A 26,174-nucleotide genomic window follows, 5' to 3' on the forward strand; every position below is an offset into this window, starting at 1 on the left:
GAGTCGGGAAATTGGCCTCAGTATTCGTTCCAGATGTTTCTGAAGTCTAGTCACTGTGCCAAAGTGCCTATACAGAAGGCCAAGAGCACAAAGTTGTCACTTCAGTTCTTGCTTCTTCCGTTTTCCAAAGCAGGCAGGTGAGTTTCCACAGCTCTTTCTTTTTTGTTGTGATCTCAGATCGGCATTCCAGATCTTCTCAGAAGTCCTAAGGCCCTTGAGAAAAAGTTATTAAAAAACGTCACTGCAGGACGCCAGCGTCACCGAGTGTGGGGAGTGAGAAAGAACTAGACTTTCTGAGTTTAAAGATGATTTAGTCTTTACACAAAGGTGGGGCCTCAGGCGTCAGCCCTTGGACTGCTAGCCCTGGAACACCCCACGCGGCACGAAAGAGTGGTGGGGAGTCCAGAGACAGAAACCAGCCAGGGAGCACAAGGACACCGGTGCGTGTCCACCTGGCGTGGGGTGCACAGGCCCCAGGACGCACACAGGACAGGGATAGGGAGGAACAGCCTGGGTAGTCTAGGAGAAGGAGGGGCGGGTGATAAATCCCCGCCTCCCTCCGATCCCTCCCAAGGTCCCGCCCCGCCGCGATTATAGCCGATGACTCAGGGCGGAGCTCCGCATCCAACCCACGGCGGCCGCCAAGTTCTCTGGATGGGACCAGAAGTTTCTAGCCGGCCAGTTGCTGCCTTCTCTTTATCTCCTCCTTCTCCTTTGGCAGCTAGGAGGCTATTTCCAGACACTTCCACCCCTCTTCGGCCACGTCACCCAGTCCTTTAATTCATAAAGGTGCCCGGCGCCGGCTTCCCGGACACATCGGCTACACAGAGGTGCCCGCACTCCACAACCTCGTGACCCGCGCCCTAGCTCTGCGCCCCGGGCGGACCCTAACCCAGCATGAGCGCCGCCACCCAGTCGCCCGTGATGCAGATGGCGTCCGGCAACGGAGCCAGCGACCGAGACCCCCTGCCCCCGGGCTGGGAGATCAAGATCGACCCGCAGACCGGCTGGCCCTTCTTCGTGGACCACAACAGCCGCACCACGACGTGGAACGACCCGCGTGTGCCCCCCGAGGGCCCTAAGGTGAGTGGAGCTAGACGTCCCACCTCGACGGCGAAGGGGCCTGGTCGAGCCAGGGCTACTCGAATCACCCCACCCCGCGCCCTGCTGCGCCAGGAGAGTCCTTAACCATATCCTCCTCGAACGGGCGTCGGGCCGCGGAGAGCCTCAGGCGGGGGTGGCCTTGGACGGTAGCCAGCGAGGTGCGACCCGCGTGGTGACTTCGGGTGGTTTTCCACAGCCTCTTGAGAAGGGCGAAGAGCAGCGGTGGCCTGAACTGCCGTGCGCCGCGTCCCAGGGAAGGGCAACCGGCCTGATGAGCGGCTGAGGCCCAGGCCAGGCCCGGCCGCCGCCTCTCTGTCCCGCGTGTCCCATGCTGAGACCCTGGGCTCCCTCCGGTGCTGATGGCGCAGGGCCAGGATTGCAAAGCTGCTGAGTGGAGTCTCCTGTGGGGATTTCACCTTCAAGTTCAGAACTTAGTTGAGGCTTATCTTGACTTTACTGGATCTTAGGCATAGAGTGACTCAGGAGGTTCAAGTAAATAAGTTATTTTCCCCCATTAAACTTATTACTGGTCGAAACTGCTTTCAGTTAGAGGAAATTCTGATACTACCACTCTTTTTTTTTTTTTTTTTTTTAAGATACTCTTTCTGACAGTTCCAAAACTAGAGATCGGACATTGTATCACCATACTTAGCCATTAGCTTAAGACTCACACTGGAGTGAAAGAATGTATTTTTAATGGTGTGATTCCTTGTTATTCTCGTTTCAAATACTGGAGATTTGTTACCAGAAACAGCTGAGGATCTTGTGAACAGTAGGTGTATGCTTCATTTGCATAGATATTCGGGCTTGTGTACTTTAATCTCAAAAGCAAGAAAAATTGAAAATACAAATTTGGAATGAAGCCTGGCCTGGTTCAGGCCTGTCATCCCAGCACCCAGGAAGCTGAGGCGAGGGGATCTTGAGTTCAAGTCTAGCATGGGCTACATAACCAGAGTCTATCTCAAAAGTTATTAAGTAATTAAGTTGGAATGAAACTAGCCTGTGTTGCAAAATAAGACCTTGTCTTTTTTTTTAAAAAATCGATTGAGCTGGGCCGTTGTGGCACACGTCTTTAATCGCAGCACTTGAGAGGCAGAGGCAGGTGGATTTCTGAGTTCAAGGCCAGTCTGGTCTACAGAGTTCCAGGACAGTCAGAGCTACACAGAGAAACCCGATCTCGAAAAACCAATAAATAAATAAATAAATAAATAAATAAATAAATAAATATAAAAATTTGATTGAATTTTGAATGAAGAACTTAAAAATACAAATTTAGGTAGGATTTTTTGTTTGTTTTGTTTTTCTTTTTTTTTTTTAATTAGATATTTTCTTTATTTGCATTTCAAATTTTATTCCCTTTCCTCATTTCCCCTCGGAAAATCCCCCCATCTCATCCTCTCTCCCCCTGCTCACTAATCCACCCACTCCAGCTTCCCTGTCCTGGCATTCCCCTATGCTGGGACACAGCCTTCACAAGACCAAGGGCCTCTCATTGATGTCCCACAAGGCCATCTTCTCCTACACATTGGGCTGGAGCCTTGAGTCCCTCCATGTGTACTCTCTGGTTGGTGGTTTAGTCCCTGGGAGCTCTGGGGGTAGTGGTTGGTTCATGTTGTTGTTCCTCCTATGGGGCTACAAACCCCTTCAACTCCTTGGGTTGTTTTGCTTTTCAAGATAGGGTTTCTTTGTGTAGTGTTGGCTGGCCTAGAACTCACAGAGATCCTCCTGCCTCTGTTTTCTGAGGCATGAGCCACCACCACCCGGCCAAGTAGGATCTTTGAAAATAGAATTAACAGAAGTCATATTTAGCATAATGTTCAGTAATAATTTATGTACATTTGGTCCTTTCAAAATGAAAAGTTTGGTAAAGGAAATGCACTTTAAAATAGGACTCTTATCATCAACGGGAGGAGAGGCCCTTGGTCCCGTGAAGGTTCTATGCCCCAGTATAGGGGAATGTCAAGGCCAGGAAGCAGGAGTGGATGGGTTGGTAAGCAGGGGGAGGTGGGAGGGGACCGGAGTTTTCGGAGGGGAAACTAGGAAAGGGGATAACATTTGAAATGTAAATAAAGAAAATATCTAATTAAAAAAAAAAGAAAAAAGAAAAAAATAGGACTCTAGTTTGGACCTGACCTTGTGGTACACGCTTTAATCCCAGCACTGGGAGGCAGAGGCAGGTGGATCTCTGAGTTCAAGTCCAGCCTAGTCTATAGAGAAATGTTGCCTCAAACAAACAAAACAAAACAAGGAGAAATACTCTAACTTATTCCTTTCTGGAAAAAATAAAAGCAGTAAAGAGTTTACATGTTGTTTTGTATTTTCAAAAACTCACCCAATTAAAAATGCTTTATAAATCATTAACTTAGAAAATTCTAGTTTCCTTTTTATGTTTATGGTACTAGGGATTGAACCCAGGGCCTTGAGAACTTCAGGCAAACATTTTTCCTTATAACTAATGCTACAACTTTAGTATCCAGCAGTGAGCCACATACTTGGCAGTTTACATTTATACGAAATTAATTATATATTTATTTCTGGAAATTATTACTACAAGAGCTGTAATTTGGCGTGGGCATAATTGCATGTATCTTTGTGTGTGTGTGTGTGTGTGTGTGTGTGTGTGTGTGTGTGTGTGTATTTCATCCATTATTGGGTAAAAGATTCTCTTTTGAAACTAGCCATCTTCAGACTGCATGGGGAATAGAAGCCATATAGTGTGGTATATTTTGAGGCCTCCTTCCTTTGGCTATAGGCACAGTCTCCGCCCTCTGGCACCCGTCATTGGGGGTGAAGATCAAATTTGAGCATATACATGCTGGTACTTAACCAGCATGCTGGGATTTGCTCCAGCCACTAGGTAGATACTAGGTAGACTAGGTTTCATAAATCTGCTCGAGATAAAAAACAAAAGGAATTTAACATTGCTCTTATCAAGCAGAAAGTACAAAATATTAAATCAGATGTCTTGGGTTTGAAAAAAAAAATTGAAAAATTCACCGTTGTAGTTTTAAACTTGAAAGGTCCTTAACAGTGTCCCCTTCCTTCTGTATGAGGAAATGCAGAGGGTTCAGGTGTGTTTCTGAAGGTCACCCATCTAGCACCAAGAGCAGAGAGGGGGGGGTCAAGTGGACTGACCAGTTAGAAGAGACTGTGTCTGTTCACAGTCAGCAGTGGCTTGAATTTTTATGAAACCAACACGTGCTGACCTATGCAGTGCTAGCCTGGCTTTTCTTTCTTTCTTTCTTTTTTTCTTTCTTTCTTTTTTTTTTTCCGAGACAGGGTTTCTCTGTATAGCCCTGGCTGTTCTGGAACTCACTTTGTAGACCAGGCTGGCCTCAAACTCAGAAATCTGCCTGCCTCTGCCTCCCGAGTGCTAGGATTAAAGGTGTGCGCCACCACGCCAGGCCTGGATTTTCCTGGTAGGCTGTGACTAACTCAGGAGAAGGGTTTCCTTCTCCAGATTCATTACTTAAGATAGACTTGCCAGCTTGGTACCAAAGCACAAATAGAAAATGAGCATTTCTGTGGAAGAATCAAATCCCTCAAGCTGTTGCTTGCGTTGAGTGTGGGCTTCACTGCTGGTTGTCAAAGAACATCCCTGTGGCTGGGGCAGTTTCCCTTACCAACTGGGAAGGCCACCAACTGGGAATATTTTTGGGGTGATTTTGTTTGTTTGTTTTTTGGGACAGGGTTTCTCTGTGTAGTCCTGGCTATCCTGGAACTCACTCTCTAGACCAGGCTGGCTTCGAACTCAGAGATCCACCTATCTCTCTGCCTTCCGGGTGCTGGGATTAAAGGTGTCTGTCATCACTGCCTGACAACCTTTATAGTCTATATTAGAAATAATCTTCTTTATTTTTATGTGTCTGTTTGTCCGTGTGTACATGTGTTAGATTCCCTGGAGCTGGAGTTATAGGGGGTTGTGAATGTTGGGACTCAGACTCACGCAGGTCCTTTTGGAGAACAGAAAGCACTCCTAAATGCTGAGCCATCCATCACTCCAGCCCCTGAAATAAGCGTAAGGAGACAGCCTCAGCCCCTAAAGCAAAGGCCTGTCTGGGAGGAGCTGCGAGACCCCAGAGCATCCCTCGCCTAGGGGATGCTGTCAGTCAATAAGAGCCCTTTGCTGAGTTGGGATGCCTGCGAAGCCATCTGGATGTTTAGACAAAGATGAGTCCTTCTCGGAAAGAAGGAAATCACCAGCCCTCTGTGCTGTAGTCAGTCCTAAGCTCTCGGAGTTGACTTTAGTTTTCTCTCATGTGGTTATAGCAAGTCTACCTCTGTTTTTTTTGTTTTTTTTGTTTTTTTTTTAAGATTTATTTATTTATTTATTATGTGTAAGTACACTGTCTTCAGACACTCCAGAAGAGGATGTCAGATCTTGAGATGGCTGTGAGCCACCATGTGGTTGCTGGGATTTGAACTCAAGACCTTTGGAAGAGCAGTCGGTGCTCTTAACCACTGAGCCATCTCTCCAGCCCCTCTACCTCTGTTTTTATAGTAAACCAGTGACCCTCCATGTCCCTTAGCCTGTTCCAGCTGGAGGCAGTGATGTTCTCATGCAGACACCTCGGTCAGCAGCCACGCTATGCCTCCACCTTACTTTTTCTCCACACTTGGCCTATCTACCAATCAGGGAGGTCCGCACCAGCCGAGAGCCCTTCTGTAGAGAGGTTAGTGTTCACTTTGGAGTCTGGAGATGCTTGAGCCCTTTCGGACCCTCCCCAACATCTCTCTGCCGTGAATAAACAACCCAGAGTGCTGGTCCCTTACTAGGCCGACCGTCTGTTCACTTCTGTGGATCTGGGGACTCGCTATCCTGGCAGTCTCCAGGGTTTTGGTTCTTGGTTCAGTTCAGTTTTGTGTCTCTGTGGCAGAGCGCACGTTGTCCTGGCGTGTAAGTAGAGGTGAAAGGACAGCTTGGTGGGAGTGTCCACCATGTGGATTTTGGGGTGTAATTCGGCCCTCAGGCATGGTGGTAAGTGCCCTTACTGCTAAGCCATCTTGAATGCCCTCCAGGGGAACATTTTAAGAATATACACTGAGGGGCTGGAGAGACAGCTCAGCAGTTAATTACACTTGCTGCTCTTGCAGGGGACCTGGGCTCACTTCCCAGCACCCGCCACATCAGGTGGCTCATTCCAATTCCAGGGAACCTGATGCACAGACATATGTAGATACTCGCACATAAAAGAAACATGATAAATCTTTAAAAAGAACACACTTTGTAGTTACTTGACCCATCCTGTTCCCACCGCCTGTTGAATCCAGTTCTGGTGACTTTGGTTCTGCCATACTGACCTTGAAAGCCACAGTGGCCCCTGATCCCCTTTGGCACAGAGGGAGCCGCCTGCTTCACGTCTGGCCTGCCGACACTCTCACGGTGCCTGGTTGCTGGAGATGACTCGGGGTGTGGTATACCTAGGGGGCTTAGATACCCTGTGCACAGTGGCAGTGTAAGGAGACTGCCCTCCACCCCAGGCCAGGAGCCTTTGCCTCCCTTCTGTCTTCCAGCATCTCACAACCACTTTGTTCTTAATTCTGTGAGGAGAACCGTCCTTTCACAGAAAATTGGAGATGTTTTTGAGTTATGATTGGAGTGGAAAGACCCATTTATTCTGCTTCAGGCTCAGCAGAGCCTCCTGTTATCTCTCAAAAGATTAGGTCATTTTGCTCTCTCTCCATCGATCACCGGCCACTGCGCCTCTTAGCAGAGTCAGGAAATGAACAGCTCTTCTCTCCCCTCCTCGCCTTTCCAGGCAGCTGCAATCAGGGCTGGAAAGCGGTGTGGTGGGAGAGGAGCAGGGGCACAGCCACGTGCCTCAGAAGGGTTTTCATCCAAGACCTCCTTCATTTTCCCTTTAAAGAACAGCCCGTGTGTTTGGCTTGCACAAGAAATGACTGCGTCTCCCAAGACACCATTTGTCCCCCATTTTGTGAAGTAGATTTGCCCTTTGTGAGGTAGACTACGCACATAGGAGAACTGTGCCTGTGTTTGACGTTAGCCAGGACTGGGAAAGCTTAAAATGTTGGATGCTGTCAGGGCCAGTGGTGAGTCAGAACGCTTCATACCATCCGTGAGGCCTGATTAGCAGTGGCCCGGTTTCTGCAATGGCAGGCACATGGCTTCCTTATATAAACCACTCTACATGTTTATTACTATTTATCGACATTTAATTTTTTTGTTGTTCTGATATCTTCCATCCAAAATAGGAAACATACATGATCCAGACCTGTTCTTTTTTTAATTTTCTTCTTCATGTTCTAATTTGGTCATAACTATATGAGAGGCCTTAAGTAGAAGAGCTGTGAGCTAAACACAGGTCTTGCTTCTCAAGAGCCTTGGAGACTCTTTAGTCTTGACAGACACTGAGTAGCCTCGTAGGCCTGACTGCTGTTCTCCAGCCCCTCCCCTGCTTTGCACACAAACCCACCTCGGCCTCAGACCTAAGGGATTCCTTCCTAGCCATGCATCAGATCTCCGCACATACAAAAGCTCAATTCCGTCCATCATCTGGCACACAGGAGTGTCTTCCTTTCTTTTCTTTCTTTCTTTCTTTCTTTCTTTCTTTCTTTCTTTCTTTCTTTCTTTCTTTCTTTTCTTTCTTTCTTTCTTTTTTAGAGCCAATATTACAAAGACCCCCCCTTATTTCTATGATAAATGGTTTTGGGCCTTTGGTAGCTTTGGGGGAAGCTAGGCAGTGCAATGCGTGCGTGTGCGTGTGTGTGCGTGCGTGCGTGCGTGCGTGTGTGTGTGTGTGTGTGTGTGTGTGTGTGTGTGTGTGTTTAAAATACCTTAAGTACTTAAAATATCTTTAAGTACTCCAGATAGCTCTCAGAGGTTGAGACTATTTCATGATGCAGAGGGATGGACCTGGCCTGTGGCTCCACAGAAAGGCTAGCAATGGAGTACAAAACACAAAGTGGGTCTTTAGAAGCTCTTCGGTAATCCTTCAGCACAGTGGTGTTGTCCCTAGGCTCCCAGATGTCCCCCAGGGGCTCGTCCTGTGAGTCATTTTCTGAATGGCCTTTTCTGTACAGAGGTCAGGGCTGACTCCCTGAGTCCGTGCTTACAGCTCTGGAGAGGCTGTTTTGTTCTCATCCGTGACACAGCATCTTCATCAGGTCTCTAGGAGGGGAGTGGGAGCCAGCAGCAGCCAGCCAGACCCTGCAGATCCGGAGTTGAGCAGACAGCGGCTGTGCGTGGCCCTGGCGAGGGAGTCTAATTATTTTTCTCTTGTGGCTGGCAGTAAGATCAGACACCCTGCATACAGAAATTCTTTACTGTCTATCCAGAACCACTGAGAATCACAGATTTCTGTCTGCATCAGAGAGAGCCTGTATACCCCATCAGTTTTCCTGAGTCCCTGGCATAGGGCTGGGTCCTTTGAACTAAGGCTTCCTACTGAAAATTCCTTAGCATTCCCCCCCCCCACACACACACACACAGGGTTTCTCTGTATGTCCCTGGCTGTCCTGGAACTCATTCTGTAGACCAGGCTGGCCTTGAACTCAGAAATCCGCCTGCCTCTGCCTCCCAAATGCTGGGATTAAAGGCTTGCGCCACCACTGCCCGGCCCTTAGCATTTTCTTGAAAAGCAGTTCTCCCTACAGCAAAGGAACTTCATCAGTATTTGTCAAAGTAGTAGTGTGGGGGCTCCCCGCCCCGCCTCCCCCCTGTTATTTAGGAAAAATTTTCTTGGTCACTGAATAAGTAAGGAATGAAGGAATGGAGAGTTTTGAAAAGGCAGATAGTGGGAGAATTGGAAGGCAGCTGAGTGTGTGGAAGGAAAGTCGCTGGGGGATGGTTTCATCTTCCAGGCTAGGTTCTCAGGCTGCTGACGTCCAAGCAAGGCCTCCCTCATCTGAGGTGCAGCTGGAATGTCTCCCTCCATAGCACCCCTGTGCCTGATGATGGTGAAGTCTTCAAGCCACGGTGACTCAGAATGGAGCCAGAAGTCTTTGCTTGCTGGTCCGGCCTTGACTGGGCCAATGACTCAGCACCTTGCTGTCGCTCCCTGACCTGGAGCACATCCAAACGGAATGTTTCAGGTCTGAGCCTCAGCGCAGGGAGAGATGGATGCTGTTCCTCTTGCTTTTGTTTTTTTCCCCCTGGGGAAGATGAAGGGTTTGAAGAGGTCACACACAAATGTCAACACACAACATCCCAGGAGTAGCAGGCAAATGCTAGGGAAAGGGTTACGTCGCCAGCCTGACAGACCTAGGTTCTGGAGATCTTTAGCAAACTGCATGCCCTCCATGGGCATGTTTCTTCTGTAAGTGGGCACAGCGAGTACCACCCTTGCAGGGTTGAGAGAATCAAAGGAGACAGAGAGTGCATGGAGAGTGCTTTTTCTTTTTTTTTTTTTTTTTTTAATGTTTTATTTATTTATTTATTATATGTAAGTACACTGTAGCTATCTTCAGATGCTCCAGAAGAGGGCGTCAGATCTTGTTACAGATGGTTGTGAGCCACCATGTGGTTGCTGGGATTTGAACTCAGGACCTTCAGAAGAGCAGTCGGGTGCTCTTACCCACTGAGCCATCTCACCAGCCCGAGAGTGCTTTTTCAAAGCTTGACCTAGAGATGTTTACCGTGAAGTGGAACGGTCTTTGTAGACAGACATCCAGCTGACCCTCCCATACAGCAGACCTGGCCATGTGTGACAACAGATAGGCCTGAAGTCCCGTCTCTGACAAGCTTGTCCCAGATTTAGCTGATTCTCCCTTGGTGTCCAGTTAGCCCTCTCCTCACCCTGACCTGGACTTCCTGTGGCCCTGTGAGGGTTGTATTCAGGTCCACAGTCACCTGGAACACAGTAGGGATCAGGCGAAGGCTTCTGGACTTTCTGGAGCCTCCATCAGGCCCCTCTGCTTAATAGGCAGGTTTGTTGATTTATACCAGGGCAGGCAAGAGGAGGGAACAGGACAGTGTGCTGCATAGAAGGCTTCTTTATTCAGCCCTAGTTGCTTAAGAAGAGGTTGTTTGCAGTTGTCTCTGAAGTCCTGAGAACAATGGCAGGCAGGAACCAGGAGCCCAGCTGATGGCTGGGAATCAGGGGCCGAGAGTGTTAGTGTCAGAAGAGGTTAAGGGGCTGAGAGTGTTAGTGTCAGAAGAGGCTAAAGGCTCTGTGACTGAGACCCTTGTGTTTTCTTCTTGTCTGGAACAAGACCATGGGAAGGCTGTGGAAATGTTCCAGACACAAGGAGGGGCTGTTATTGATCTCTTTAAATTCAGTTTGCTTCCCAGACTGGAGATTCAGGTACTTTTCCATCTGCATTGATTAAAGCAAGTGGTTTTCTTTTTCCTTTTTTTCCTCTAACAGGAAGTAAGTACCTGATTTTTTTTTTTTCCCCTGAAGCTGTGAGTTTAGGAGCCAAATGTTCCTTGATTGGGCTTCTCCACACAGCTGTGCCCCAGCTTCCCCTGTGACTTGAAGTCCATCCCATTCCTATTATCTGCCAGATGGAATACCGGGGGAGGGTTTCAGGGTTGGGAAAGTGAAGATGCTGAGGCAGGCTACCGGTCCCCAGCTCTCCCTCCAGTAGCTGCTAATGGTTATCCTTATCCTGGGACCATGTGTGGGCTCCTCTGAGGGATACAGTAAGGATGTTGGGATGCCAGCAGATGCTCTGCTCCCAAGCCAACCTTCACTCAGTTTCAGGATGTGTGAGGAAGCCCCATTTCATGCATTTACAAGCTGTTTCCCAGCAGAGAGGTTTTGTGTGTGTAAGCTCCTCCCCCAAGTAGCTGACTAGCCTCTTTGAAGGAAGAGAGTTCAGGGCTTATGCTTTTTATTTAGGGTCCTTAGTTGGCCCTGTTTACATCCGGGTTGGTTTTCAGCATAGACAGTGGCATTATTGCTAACCAGACTCTAAAGACTGAGACAAAAGGGCTTCTACCTCTAACAGACTCATTACCAATCTGAAAAGAGACACTGACGAACTGGGTTTTGCAATGTTAGGCCCATCCTCTTGGTCCATCAGTAGCTGGAATGAAGGCACAATTGTGTAGGGCAGGGAGTAGCTTAGTGTTTACAACGACTTTCTCATGCCTTACTTCACTGTGTCTTTCAAAAACAGCCAGTTGAAGGGGCACATGCCTAATCCCTAGGTTTAGGAGTTAAGAGGCAGGAAGATCATGAGTTCAAGACCATCTTCATGGACATAGCAAGTTCAAAGGCAATCTGAACTTTGTGAGACTATTTAAAACACAACAAAACAGAAAACCATTAGAACCCCCCTGGAATGTAAGGGAATTTTATGGCTGGGAAGCTGAGTCTGTTAGAGCAAATTCTGTCCAAGGTCAATGAACTTCAAGGAAGTGTTGGGAGCCCAGGATGGCAGCTTATAGACCAGGGCTCCTGCCCACTCATTTCTGTTTATATAGACTCAGCTGCAAAGACAAGCACTACAGGTTTCATGTTCTAAAACACAGGGACATCCCTTTTATTAATCCTAAGATAAAGTGTTTCTATTTGAATAACTGGCATATCAGAGCAGGCTTCTAATAATCACTTGTGACTTGTGGTGACCTGTGACTTGCAGTTTTGTGTCCAACACAGACCTACTGTCTTATTTTTTTAAAGATTTATTTACAATTATTTTGGTTTTTAATTATATATGTGTTGTGAGTGTACGTTGGTACATGTGAGTACGCTCACTTGCAGAGGCCATAAGAGGGCATTGGATCCCTTGGAGCTAGAATTACAGGCTATTGTGTGACTCAGGATGCGGATGCTGGAAATGGGACCCTGGTCCTCTGCAACAGCAGTACGGACTCCGTTCAGCCCCAGGACCTTTTTGACTTTTTGAGTCCCAGAATAAAACCTATCTCGTTGGAAGCACTGTGAGTGGCCGTGAGTGGTGTGTGGATCTGGCTTCTTATTGCAAATTTGCCCTCCAAATCTCTTAAGCCCACCAGAAGTGGTAGAGAGCCAGTGTAGCTCAGGGGGAGCTAGGAATCATTGTGAGCTTCGTTGTGGCTGCTTATGTAGCACATTGATAAGAAGTCATTTATGTGGCCTCTTGGACCAGACAAAAAGCTGTGCTGGGTTATTGCAGCTCGGGTGTCTGTGGAGGTGAAAGTGCTGTTCTATGGCTCTTGCCTGATAGAACCGTGCCAAGTTGCTTCATTTCTGCCGAGCTCTTGACTCCACCAGGAGTTCCACAGTCTCTCTTTCAAGCCTCTGCCTCTCTCGCTGGTGTTAGAAGTTTTGAAGTATCGTTAGTGAAACCCAACAGCTGATCTGGGTGAGAGCACTTCTGGCCTAAAAACCCAGTTAATGGAATCAGTGTTCTACTTAAAACGCCAGGGCTCCAGTTGGAAGTGCTGATCACCACCCTTGCTGCTGTTACCATGGTAACGGGAGTTGTGGTTTGTAGGCATCAGGCCAGCTTTTCTGTTTTGTTTTTTGCTTTTGTTTTTTTTTTCAAGTCTACTTGATTAAGAGCCAGGGTTACTAAGCCCATTCCCAGGGTTTGGGGGCCACCTAATCAGCGTTCAGGGAACCAGCTACAGTCAGGTCAAAGGGCAACTGTTCATGTTGTCTGTGACAATGAGTGTGCCAGCTCGTGGTTTGCTGCACACCTCCCTAACAGGTGCCCAAGAGCTGTCCCCCACCATGTTTCAAAGACACGAGGGTGGGGTTGAGCCTTGTCTTAATTTGGGATATAAAATTTTGGGGTACTTTGAGTTCCTGTAATTTCTGACAAACTCAGGCATGCTCATGGTGCTATGGCCATAGATGAGTTCTAGCAATTTCTGGTGTATACCTCAGATCCTTTCTTCTTCATGCCAGTCCCCTAGGCCCTCTCACCCCAGTCAAATAAGACGGGCTCGGGATGGAGGTAGAGCCTCCATTATTTTTATCTCTTCCGGGGTGCTCCATTGTCTCCTACAGTCTGAGAACCAATACTTTGTAGACTATTCCTGAGCCCACCCCTGAATTTTATAGCTAAGAAAGCAGGTATGTGGACTGGGTGGGGCGGGAGGCAGGCCAAGTGCAGTCTGTCAGTAATTTTGCATTTATTGCAGACCTGCAGACAAGCCTAGTGCTCACCAAACCCTGCCTATCTCCAGACTTTCTCTATAATAATGTCTTGTGCCTGAAAGGGCACATTTTGGCTCACTTAGTATTGATTTTTTTTCCCCCCCTAATTATTATTCTGTCTTTCTCTTGGAGTTGTGTGGTGCCCTTAGATAGCCTCAGGATTTTAATGCAGTATGCAAACACCAGTAAAATTAACACATTCATTTATCAGTTAATGTAGTCAGATAAGAAAGCCAGACCCTGAGGCTCTCATTTCCTAATTAGAATTTGTATGTCTTCCTGGCAACCTCAGCCAAAGATAAGAATTACTAGCTTGATCTGCTGGGAGGTCACAGAAAGAGGGGGAGATTCACAGGCATCTGCTTGGTAGCTGTGCTTTGCCCTGTCCCTGTTGTGTGATGTTACAAGCACCGCGTCCCCCAACCCAGATAGAGAAGATTCCTGGGGTCCCCAGTTGCAGTTAGGGAGGTAGAGGCCGTGAGTCTTACCTGAAAGACACTGGTATAACCAAGAAGCCTTTGGATATGAACTTCTGTCTTAGGGTTTTACTGCTGTGAACAGACAGCATGACCAAGGCAAGTTTTATAAACAATATTTAATTGGGGCTGCCTTACAGGTTCAGAGGTTCAGTCCATTAGCATCAAGGCAGGAGCATGGCAGCATCCAGGCAGGCATGGTGCAGGCAGAGCTGAGAGCATCCAGGCAGGCATGGCACAGGCAGAGCTGAGAGTTCTACATCTTCATCCAAAGGCTGCTAGTGGAAGACTAACTTCCACGCACCTAGGGTAAGAGTATTAAGCCCACACCCACAGTGACACACCTACTCCAACCAGGTCACACCTATTCCAAGAAGGCCACACCTCCAAATGGTACCACTCCCTAGTCCAAGATTATACAAACCATCACATTCCACTCCCTGAACTTGAGAATACTTCTAAGGGAACCAAAGAGATATGTTTAAATAGTATTCAAGAGGTATTACAAATGTTTACATTTTTTTATTGTTCTGGCATTTGTGTGTGTGTGTGCGCGCGCGTGCACTCGGACCCCAAGACCAAAGAGGGCACTTCAGTGCAGACCTTGCTATGGCTGTAATTATTGTTGAAATGGATGTATTATTGACCTGTCCTGTGAATTCAGTTGACTTTTCAAAATACTTTTTTTTTTTCCCAAACAAAACACAACCGAGGGATAAAGGGGAGCCTAGAACTTTGGGGGCACAGCACTCTCGGTGATGATGGTTCTCTGTCAAATGGTATATGTAGATGACTAATTCACACTGCTCCAAGGGACTCAGGACTAAAGGGAAAGCAGTCTTGGACCAGGCTTACCTGGATGGTCATTTCTGCTTTACTGCTAATGCCACCTAGCCCCACCCACCACTTTCAATAGACTCTAAGCTGGAGCCCTGCATCTTGGTGGAGGCTCCCACTCTGCCCGTGTCCTTGCGGCCACGCCTCCTGTTCCTTCTCCTTCCCATCTCCGCCCTGCCTGCTCTCAGTCTTCACTGACCTCTGACTCGATGTGCCTCGGTTTCTCCTTTTCTTCCACACCTTCCTTTCTCCTTTTTGGTTCCTCCTATCCTGTGGAGGCATCTGTTCATAACCCTCTTTCTGCAGTTTAGCATCTTACCATATGCCTTCCTCCCTGGACTCAGACCTACCACTTCTGGAAGGATTCGGGCCATGTGTCACCCCTCCTGTCTAGGTCCCTGTGTGAGGCCCTTCCTCTTTCCCTTTGCCTTTTCAGCCGAGGTACAAAACACAAGAGAGCAGCATAAATTGCAAGGTCTTCAGTTTCTTTGATATAGGGGCTGCCTTTGGAGAAGGCACAGGGCTGGTGGGGTGGGTGAGCTATGACAGGGTTGGGCAGTAAGGGCCTGCAGAAGAGTGTAGCATTGGGTGGATGTGTTTACATACCCAGGAATATACACCACCCCGATACAGAGAAATTTTCATTAACTCAAGGCTCCTTCCTTAACCTTCCAAGCCACTTTCATAGGTGACCATGCAGATTTCTGTCGCCATCAGTCAGCTTTGTCCTTCACTCTGGGTCCCTTCGTTGCTTGGAGGTCTCTTGTGTTGCTTCAGGAAGAGAGAACGCTTAATTTGGTCCAGGCCTTCTGCCTATCTCTCTTAAGTGTGTCTTATAGAACTTTCCCCAAGGGCTGTAGAGATGGCTCAGGAGTTATGACTACCTACTGCTTTTACAGAGGACCCATATTCAATTCCCAGCACCTATGTAGGGCAGTTTACAACTGCCTGTAATTCCAGCTAAATGGGATCTGATGCCCTCTTCAGGCCTCTCACATATTCAACCTTTTTTAAAAGCCAGGTGTGGCAGTGCACACCTTTAATCCCAGTACTCCAGAGGCAAGGCGATCAGATCTCTGAGTTCAAGGACAGTCAGGGCTACAGGGAGAAACCTTGTCTCAAAACAACAACAACAACAACAAAAATCCTCAGGGCTGGAGAGATGGCTCAGCAGTTAAGAGCACTGGATGCTCTTTCAGAGAATAGTGGTTAATTCCCAGCACCCACATAGTGGCCCACAACTATTTGTAACTTCAGTCCCTGAGGATCCAGTGCTTTCTCCTGGCCTCTGAGAGTACTGTGTACACATGGTACACATTCATGCGGGAAGTACAGTCTCTAAAACATTTTTTAAAATTAAAAAAAAAAAATCAAAAGTCAGGCCTGGAGTCACACCTATAATCCTGTACCCTGGTGACTCAAACAAGATGGGAAATTTGAGATCAGCCTGGGCTACATGTGAGGCCCTGTCGCAAACAGGTTTGCCATAGTTCTATAGGGTGCTTGTGGCCTGCTTTGTTTTACAGAAAAGGAAATGAAGGCTTGCAGGGGTAAGGGATTGATCCATGCTCACTGTTAATTGGTAGTAAACTGGAGCTTGGATCCTAGCTAAGTTAGCCTCCCTGTGGGACAGCCCCACATTCCCCTTGTACCTCAACCTCCCCTGCTCTTCAGGGATTCCCTGTTTGGTCCACTCATTGACCTGTCTCATGTAGTCAAGGCTGACCTCATATTCAATATGTTGCTGGAGATGACCTTGAACTTGTGACTTTCCTGCTTCTGCCTCTTAAGTGCTGGGATTGTATATATGCACCTGGTTTTATATGATAGTTGGAGTTGAACCCAGGATTTCCTTACATGCTACCAAGGATCATATCTTGTTGTTTTGATGACTCCTGGGGCCTATCTGAGTAGTAGTTTGATGTTCACTGGAAGTTGTAGCTGAGGCGCTGCTCATGGCCAGAACAAACTGTAAACTCCAGGAAGTCCCCAGAGAACGTATGACAGGACTGTGCAAAGTCTGATTTCAACAGGAAAGAAGGGTCCTGTCCCCAAGAGTAGACACACTGCCTAGAAAACATGTTATGACAGGATTCTTTGTTGTCTCTTGCCAGTTCCCCATGGTGCACGCCTTGGAGCAAGAACTGGGCTCTTTTCTGTGTGAGGCCTGGATCTACTCCCAGCTCTTGGGTGACCTGAGAGTTAAGCAAGCTAAAATAACGCTGGTGTCCCGAGCACGTGGGGATTCTAATCTGAGAGTACCAAGTGCCTGTCTGCCCCTCTCTCCCCAAGGACACAGTGACACCCTTGCCTTTTCTGTATTCTGGAGGCCCTCCAGGGGCAAGGTATCAGCAGGAAAGAGGCTGAAAGGGGCACCTTCCACCTTACAGGGCCAGCCACCTGGTGTCCAGACCTGTATATAAATATAAGACATGGCAGAATTAATGGTCTTTTCACTCAAAATGCAAGCCAACCCTCAGGGGTCTGGCCTCGGCCTTTGCCCAGTTCTGTAGCTGTAGAAGTTAACACCCTGGGCTCACAGAGTCCCAGCTTTTTTGACATTTGTTTGTCATTTGGAGAACTACCTCACTGAAGAAGGGTTACTCTCTCAAACACCAGCCAAGTGACACAGCCAGCTCCCTCGTCTGTGGAAGGACTCTCCTGTTCAGGAGACAGTGGGAGGCAGAGTTGCACAGACTCTGGTTGGAGAGAGATGTCCTTGCCCAGTGAGTGGCTGACTGGCCTCAGTGTCTGAAATAAGATCTGCCTAGAGGTACATCTGGAACTTGGCCTTCTCAAGGGTCCCAAAATAGCCAGGCCTCTAAAGGGACAACTTCATGAGAGGACACAAGAAGGACCCCCAACTGCTCTCGGGCCAAACAGGGTTTATTGTACCGAAGGGGGAAAGGTTCTGTGGTGCTTCTTTAAAACGTGTCAAGGAAAAGTTTATTGGGTCCCTTGAGACAGACCACAGCTGTTAGTGTAGGGAGAGATGCACTCAGCTCCCTGTTGGGCACAGACAAAGCACAATGTGGGACAGGTGGACAGCATAGTATCCAAAGGGAAAAACTGATCAAAGGCAGAGGGAATTCTCACCAGACTAACCTAACAGGATTCTGACAATCCAAGGGTGATGGACAGACATCTGGGGAGGATTGGAGGTGGCCAGACCTGGGCTATCCACCATGGTGGGCTGGGCACAAGGGGTTCTGGTTGGCTTGATTTAGCTGTTCTTTTGCAATAGCTGGATTTTACAAGGAAACACGTAGATGGGCCTAGGAGAAAGCCCAGTTTGCCTTGCTATAAAGTTAGCCAGGTGGAGACTCTTAGGAGTTGGCCTTGTAAGACGGGCGAGTAATCCCCTGGTTTTGTTCTCTTCTTGCACCACTTCTGCATTCCAGTGCATCTCCTTTCCTACAGCTCGTTCTAAAAATAATTCCAAGGAGCTAGCTAGTTCTGGAAACACACACATAGATTACACATAATTCACACAACACACAGAGCACACACAGTACATGCACAGCACACACAACACAAAATAGCATAGACAACACACAGAACATACACAACACACAGAGAGAGCACAGACAATACACACAGCACATGCACAGCACACACACACAGAGCAGACAATACACAGCACAGCACATACACACAGAACAGAGCACAGATAACATACACACAGCACACACAGAGCACACGTTTACATTCTTTTCCAGAAAGATTTTCAAGTTACGTTCTGTGTGGATCAAATACAATCTGTGCAGATGAGAAATACTGGCAGCTGAGAAGTCTGCTGCTGTAGTTTAGTAAGTGGAGTTGAGTCTTCCTGGGATTGATCACCTGGCTTCACCCTCTGAAGATGCACAGGGGTGGTTTGCCACTGTCTGCTGTCTACACTGCTGTCACCCAGGGAAAGAAACCTCCCTCACCGCTGTGGGAAAGAGACCTACCTCTCTCTTGTACTTCAGACTGATACTTTGACTTCTTGGTGTGCCTCGAGACAGGTTTTAGTATCTAGCCCTGACCAGCCTGGAACTCACTTTGTAGACCAGAATGGCCTCAGAGTCACAGAAATCTGCCCATGTCTACCTCTCAGGTCCTGGGATTAAAGGCATGACCACCATTTCCAGTCCTCCTAAACCCTGAACTGCCACTCACACAGTAGACTGGGACTCTGGAGAAAGCAGAGCAGTGAGGTGGTCTGGACCCCTGTACTCAGCCTGGCTGAAGTGTGAGGCCCATGTCACTCAGGAAGATCTGAGACCCTCGGCACCACCCTCCTTCTCAGGGGCTGCTCGGCCGCGTTTCTAACCAGTCTTTGTTTCTCTTTACTTTATGTTAGGACACCGCATCTTCTGCCAACGGCCCTTCCCGCGATGGCTCCCGGCTGCTGCCCATTAGGGAAGGCCACCCCGTATACCCCCAGCTCCGACCAGGCTACATTCCCATCCCCGTCCTCCACGAAGGCTCTGAGAACCGGCAGCCCCACCTTTTCCATGCCTACTCCCAGCCTGGGGTGCAGCGATTTCGAACCGAGGCAGCAACGGCCGCTCCGCAGAGGTCCCAGTCTCCTTTGCGTGGCGGTATGACAGAAGCCACCCAGGCAGATAAACAGTGTGGACAGGTGCCAGCAACTGCAGCAGCTCAGCCCCCGACTGCCCATGGACCTGAGGTAAGAAGAGACCCAGACTCCCAGTCCGTGCTGGGCCAGCACCCTGCCTGGTAGTACCCAGGACTCATAGCCTGCAGCCTCAGTAGTTCTCCTTGGAGAGGTGGTTGGCGGCCTCACATTGTCCCCATATCTTACACCTGTATTTTTCAGATGGCCAGAGATCACATGGCTTATTTTTGTAGTAGAATTGGCGCCAACATGGTAACTGCATGATCGAAATGCATAGCGGTAGAGGCCTCACAGTTTGCAGGAGCAACTGCCTCGCTTCCTTCATCAGTGTTCCTATTCATACTGGGCTCCCTGCTACAGAGAGCTCAGAGTTCCTCTGTTCAGTCCTTTCTGGGTGGACATCAACCATTTGGACCTAAGCTGGAGATAAAATCAGAATGGCAGTTCTGTCTTCTGGGTGTGCCACTAAAGAAATCCAGCATTAGGTCAGAAAAGCAGCCACTTTAGCCCTGAAGTTCACCATTTCGAGGTCTATTGCTAGTGAAAGGGTATTGCTCATTCAGTTCTGAGTTGAGGTTGTGACCAACGGATGGGATAGGATTGCTAAGCAGCTATGTTTTCCTTTTCCGTCCTGCTCTCCCCTGGGTCCGTTGGCATTGTTACTGAGGATGAGCCCTCATTTCCTGCATGCGTCAGAGTCCTGAGTGTTTTTAACCTCTTCGTGAACCTGATTGTGTTCACCTTCACCATCAGGGGTGAAAACCCATACTTAATGTGGGATACTGGAGATCTGTCTCCTTTCTTGGAGATGTGTTTCCTATGTCTGTAATGTTCCTCTGGTACAAGTCAAAACAACATCGGAGATCTTAAAAGCTTTAAGCCAACAAGGCCTTTAGTAGCTAACCACCTGGAGAGCAAGCTCCCTCCACCTTCTAGATGACTAGAAGATAGATGAGAACAGAAAGGGACCTGGCCTGCACCCAGACACAGGCAGCTCCCAGATGCTTCACTGCATTCTCCAATAAGAGGTTAAGCGGAAATGAGGAGACATTCAGTAACAACAAACACAGCGGCCCACACCCTTCCTGTGCACGCTGCTGCCTGCCAACCAACGCAAGGCACAGATGCAACCGGTTAATCCTCAAAGCAACCTGCGAGGTGGGTAGGCAGGCTGACCTTTTCCCATATTTCAGGCAAGGCACAGAGAACTGTCGAGCTTCTGAGTGTTTGAACCCCGGCTCTTTTATTTTAGAGCTCTGGGAGCCTTGTGTGGGCAGGTGCTCTCCGGGGAGCTGTGTCCCCATCCCTCGAAGTCTTAATACTTTATTTGTTAAGTGGAGTGGTGCTGGAGATTGAAACCAGGAACACACTGAGGACAGGACATACAGCCCGTATCCTCACACTTTGCAAATGGTTTGGTTTGTTTTGTTTTGTTTTGTTTTTTTTTTTTTTGGGGGGGGGGTTATTTCTTGGTTTTTTTGAGACAGGGTTTTTCTGTGTAGTCATGGCTGTCCTGGAACTCACTCTGTAGACCAGGCTGGCCTCAAACTCAGAAATTCTCCTGCCTCTGCCTCCCAAATGCTGAGATTAAAGGCGTGCGCCACCATGCCCGGCTTTGAAAATGTTTATAGCAGGAGAGCTTTGGGGGATGTGTTGTCCTGGCCAGATGGTGTCTGATGGCTGTTTGGAGTGCCAGGGCAGGAGGATCATTCACTCGTGGCACCGTGCCTCTGCCCTTTGTCTCTTGCAGCGATCTCAGTCTCCAGCTGCCTCTGACTGCTCATCCTCTTCCTCCTCGGCCAGCCTGCCCTCCTCCGGCAGGAGCAGTCTGGGTAGCCATCAGCTCCCCAGGGGCTACATACCCATCCCCGTGATACATGAGCAGAACATCCCGCGGCCAGCAGCCCAGCCCTCCTTCCACCAAGCCCAGAAGACCCACTACCCAGCTCAGCAGGGTGAATACCAGCCCCAGCAGCCTGTATACCACAAGATCCAGGGCGATGACTGGGAGCCCCGGCCGCTTCGAGCGGCATCTCCATTCAGGTCACCAGTCAGAGGTGCTTCCAGCCGGGAAGGCTCGCCAGCCAGAAGCGGCACACCGGTTCACTGCCCATCTCCCATCCGTGTGCACACGGTGGTTGACAGGCCTCAGGTATGGAGAGTCAGTGGTTGACAGAAGTGCAGATGGCTGAGGCAGGCTGAGAGGTTCTGCAGATGCCCTGGGATTCCTCAAAGCTCGGCCTCGTCAGCATAGCTCAACTGGAGACAAGCAGAACTCTAGAAGTTGCGGTCAGGGACTGTTAAAACTGTCCGTAGTCTCCACGGCTTTTCCATTGCAGCCACTCTAGGGGCAAAGGGGAGACTGTGGTAATGCTGTCACTCTTGCCTCTCATGACCATGTTCCTTAATGTGCACCTTTTCTGGTCTTCCCCTCCCTTGCTCTCACTCCAACCATTGTTTCTCTTTCTCTATTTCTATCCTACCAGGCATTCTCTTGATCCCTCTGGGCATTTGCTCAGGCTAGACCTGTTCTATAAAACACTAGCGCAGTCCCCCATCCCCTTGCCTTCTGAGGGGTTGGCCCACCTAGTTTCTCCTTCAAAGGCAACTCCCTCCATGCCTTGCATGAGTTCCTTAGGATTCAGTATGTGATTGTTCTGTGCAGACCAGATGGCCCTCTTATCTCTTAAGCTCTGAGCCTGACAGTCTGAGACATTCCCTCCACACCCTTTTTGCAGTCGGGTACTGTGGTCCCCTGCTGACACATTAGTGGACAGTAGTGGAAAGCCATCCTGGTGTGGTGGATATGGCCACAGCCCTGCTCATCCTGCAGTGAAGCTAGGGAGAGATGTTACAGAAACCCGACAGCCTGCAGCTCAGAGGGCAGGACACTCAGTGTCACTGGGCTCCTGGCTGTAACACTGAACAGTTGAATTATTCTTTGTCATAGTTTTTAAAATGAAACCTCCCTGTGAGAGATTTCCAAAAATCCAAATGTGGAATGTCTTTCTCTTACAAACAGTGATAGTATCTAAGTCCCTACAACAGGAAACCCTCAATTTTTGTTTGTATTTGCACATGTGCATGCATGTATGTGATACGTGTTTGGGGCATGTACATGTACATTCCTATGAAGGCCGTGGTTGATGTGAGTCTTCCTTAATCGGTGGCTACCTTTTCCATTGACGCAGGGTCTCTCACTTGAACCCAGTGGCTGCCAGTGCAACTAGACTAACTGGCCAGCTTGCTTCGTGGGTTATCTTATCTCTGCATCTTGAGCACTGGGATTACAGGTAGACCACCACACCCATCCAGCTATCTCCTGTGTGCCCTGGGGAATCCAAACTCTGGTCCTCAAATCTCAAATGTATGCCGCAGGTGTTTGACCTGCTGAGTCACCTCCCCTGCACTGGCTTTAGCTTTTTTTTTTTCTTTTTTGGGGAAGCAATTTCAACCTTTCTGAAGAGCTGTAAGACTCATACAAAGAAGTCCTGTGTGCTTTTCAGAAATCACTGTTTTGTTTTGCTTTGTTGAGACAGTTCTCTCATACACCCCAGGCTGGCTCCAAAGTTGCTGTATGTCTGAGGATGACTTTGAACTTCTGATCCTCCTGCTTTTGTTTCCCTAGTGCTGGGGTTACAAGGTATACCACTGGGTTGGGTTCCTGTGGTGCTAGTATCAAACCCGAGGCCTTTTACACACTACACAAACACTGGCAGTTGAGTTGCAGCCCCAGTGTTCCCTGCCACCCTGGGAATGCTTGCTGCTCTCGTTTTCTATCACTTCTTCCTCCATCATCTGCTTACTTGAACTGCACGAGAATTACTTGCCTTTTACTTCTGGATACTTGAGCAAATATTCCCCCCCCCCCAAAAAAAAAAAAAAAAAAAAACTATAGTAGGGTGGCCAGATTCCGGAAATTTAATACTCTTCCTATAGCATATTATCCAGTTTGCCATCCACTTTCAAATTTCCTACCCAGCACTTTCCTATGTTGGGATCTGATCCAGGAGTGCAAACACTGACTTTAGACGTCACTTCTCCTTAGTCTCTGGCATGGTCTCTCGGTCTCTCTCAATGCTTTCATGACCTTGACATTTCTGAAGACCAGGGGACATCCTTTCCCTAAGCTTACACAGCCTTCCATTGCTTCTAAAACCCGCAGTGGGAGTGCAGCCGGGAGGCCGGGTGAGGAGTGAGGGCTGATGCTGGGCAGAAAGCGTTTGGTGGAAACAGAGCATACTAGTGAGAGGGCCACCCACTCAGGATCCATCCTTGGATTCTGTAATCCTAGGGCAGGGCTGCCCATGTTTCCTGTAGTCAGCGAGGGAGCATTTAGTCTTAGTTCGACCTCTATTGACCTTGATCGAGGTAGCCTTTCTTTTATACCTTGTTCAAAGAACCAACTTTTAGAACTTTCGAGGATTTAAGTTATCTGACCATTAAAGTAGAATTAATACTTTTACTTGGGATGAAGTAGCGCTATATTTCCTCCCAGTTGATGAAACTGGGGCATTGGAAGGGTTTTGGAGTCCAGGTATTCATTTAGATGCTAGAAGAGCCCTATTCAGTTCCAGTTTGAAGCATAGTTTATATTTTAAAATATGACCTTGACCTCCAGTTCCTGGAAGGGCTGTGCAGCCAGATGCCAGGGTAAGGCATCATATCACAGCATTGCATCAATATGCAGGGCCTGGATTCCTCCAGGGTTAACTATTTCAAGCATCTTGCTTATTTTCAAAAAACAAACAACAAACTGGTCTGAGCAGAAACCACTAGGCTGTTACAAGTCACCTTGTAAGGGCACCCAGGAGCTGAGACCTCATACAGCAAGACCCGAGGCAGCATCTCTGGCCCAGGGCTGAAATGCAGTCAGCCAGAGATTGATTACACTGAGTAAACCCCACGGAGAGCCGGCATGCTGCTTCATTTTTGAAAATTACAGTGACTTGCTTTTCCTTGCCTGTAAAGCTGTCACCTCTACAGAAGACAAGCAGGTAGCGAGCCAATCACTGGAGGCTTAGCAGATAATTTGGTCGCATTCATAATCAACATCCAGTTTGCATTTCAGCTATTGGCTGCCTTCAAAAAGATCTCATTATGGGCATAGAGAAACGGCTCAGCTCTTGATTAAGTTTGGTTCCCAGAGCCTGTGTGGGTGCCTCATGGCTTCTTGGAGCTTCAGTTCCAGGAGATCTGACTCCCTCTTCTGACTTCTAAGGACATATAACATACACACAGATCACATATACATAAATAAAAATAAATTTTAATTTTTTTTTTTTTTTTTTTATGAACGTCATTTTCTAGGCTCTGTGGATAAGGAGCTTGCAAGCCTGACAGTCTGAGTTCAGTTCCCAGAACTCACGGAGAGGTAGAAGGGTAGAACTCTCGTCAGGTTGTCCCCTGAGGTCCATGTGGACACAGGGCACAAGATCCTGCAAACACACAATTTAAAAAGTTATTTCCAGCTTTCTCTTTGCTTGCTATTAACCATGAATTATTGCTTTAGACAGTTATTAAAAGTTGGTGTCCCCTTTTTCTCAACAGCCCATGACCCATCGAGAGCCTCCACCTGTTACCCAGCCCGAAAACAAACCAGAGAGTAAGCCAGGCCCAGCTGGCCCAGATCTCCCTCCGGGACACATCCCCATTCAAGTGATCCGAAGGGAGGCAGATGCCAAGCCTGTTTCCCAGAAGTCACCTCCTCCTGCTGAAAAGGTGGAAGTGAAGGTCTCCTCTGCCCCAATTCCTTGTCCTTCTCCCAGCCCCGCCCCTTCGGCTGTCCCTTCTCCCCCCAAGAATGTGCCTGCAGAACAGAAGGTGGCCCCCAGCCCTGCCCCTGCAGAAGCTGCAGCCCCCAAATCAGGGGACGCCGAAGTGACCCCTAAGCATCCAGGTGTGCTGAAAGTGGAAGCCATCCTGGAGAAGGTGCAAGGACTGGAGCAAGCTGTAGACAGCTTTGAAGGCAAGAAGACTGATAAAAAATACCTGATGATCGAAGAGTATTTGACCAAAGAGCTGCTGGCCCTGGATTCCGTAGACCCTGAAGGACGAGCCGATGTGCGGCAGGCCAGGAGAGATGGCGTCAGGAAGGTTCAGACCATCTTGGAAAAACTCGAGCAGAAAGCAATCGATGTCCCAGGTCAAGTACAAGTCTATGAACTCCAGCCCAGCAACCTTGAGTCCGAGCAGCCACTCCAGGAAATCATGGGCGCCGTGGTAGCCGACAATGATAAGAAAGGTCCTGAAAACAAAGATCCACAAACTGAAAGCCAACAGCTAGAAGCCAAAGCGGCCGCGCCTCCAGATCCCAGCAGCACAGCAGACTCAGCTGGCAACCCGGTGGCTCCCTAGTGTCCCCGGGACCATGCTGTAGAGACTTTAAGTTGCATGCACTGCGGGACTTGCAGTCAGCTGGCTGTCATTATTCATAGCCGCTTGGTATGCAGTAACTTGGGGTGGAGGTAAAGCACTAACAAAGGGGGCTTTTCTTCCATATTCTATTCTGTATAAATAATAAGTTGCCTGTTCCAGAAGTCTAACCCTCTGCTTGTCTGGGACCCCTTTCTGTGCATGAGTACAATGATTTAGCCGTAGCTGTGGGCTGTCTTCCTGTTAGCTCTGGACTGAAGGGGTTTTAGGTTTTGAGGGGTAGGGAGAGAGTTACAGGAATAGGGAGCCTGCTTTTGAGACATGTTGTCATTTTGATGAGATAACCTTCATCTCGTTACTGAAATATAACTTCACCTAGAATGAGATATGCAAGGAGCCATAGGAATAGCTATATGTTGGAATGGCTTTAATGTTGTTACATTTGGTGGGGGGGCGATGGAAAATAAAGTGATTATATAACTCTCAAGATGGGTTTTGGTAGTTTCTAAAAGTTTGAAGAGTGGCAGATGGCATCAAGCTTGTTCCAGTGGGTGAAGTGAGGACCCCATATAAAAGCTGGGCACAAATAACAGGCCTACCAAGGAGCTCAGTGAGAGTGTTCTTGTCTCAATGAGGTAGAGAGCAACTGAGGGTAACGGCCCATGTTGGCCTCTTGGCCTCTTCACACAGGTTTGTGCACACATG

The 26,174-nt window shown here is 48.3% G+C and overlaps 1 protein-coding gene across 1 annotated transcript; it reads left to right on the forward strand.

Annotated features, from left to right (window-relative positions):
* Positions 1-636: 636 nt before the first annotated feature.
* On the forward strand, positions 637-25,965 carry Bag3 (BCL2 associated athanogene 3). The gene is made up of 4 exons (XM_021203783.2): positions 637-1,083; positions 18,816-19,145; positions 20,845-21,246; positions 24,645-25,965. The coding sequence occupies exons 1-4, from the start codon at positions 898-900 to the stop codon at positions 25,449-25,451; spliced, it is 1,725 nt and encodes a 574-aa protein (XP_021059442.1). The 5' UTR covers positions 637-897; the 3' UTR covers positions 25,452-25,965.
* The last annotated feature ends 209 nt before the right edge of the window (positions 25,966-26,174 follow it).

This window comes from Mus pahari, chromosome 1 (genome assembly GCF_900095145.1).
Source record: "Mus pahari chromosome 1, PAHARI_EIJ_v1.1, whole genome shotgun sequence".
Classification (NCBI taxonomy): Eukaryota; Metazoa; Chordata; class Mammalia; order Rodentia; family Muridae; genus Mus; species Mus pahari.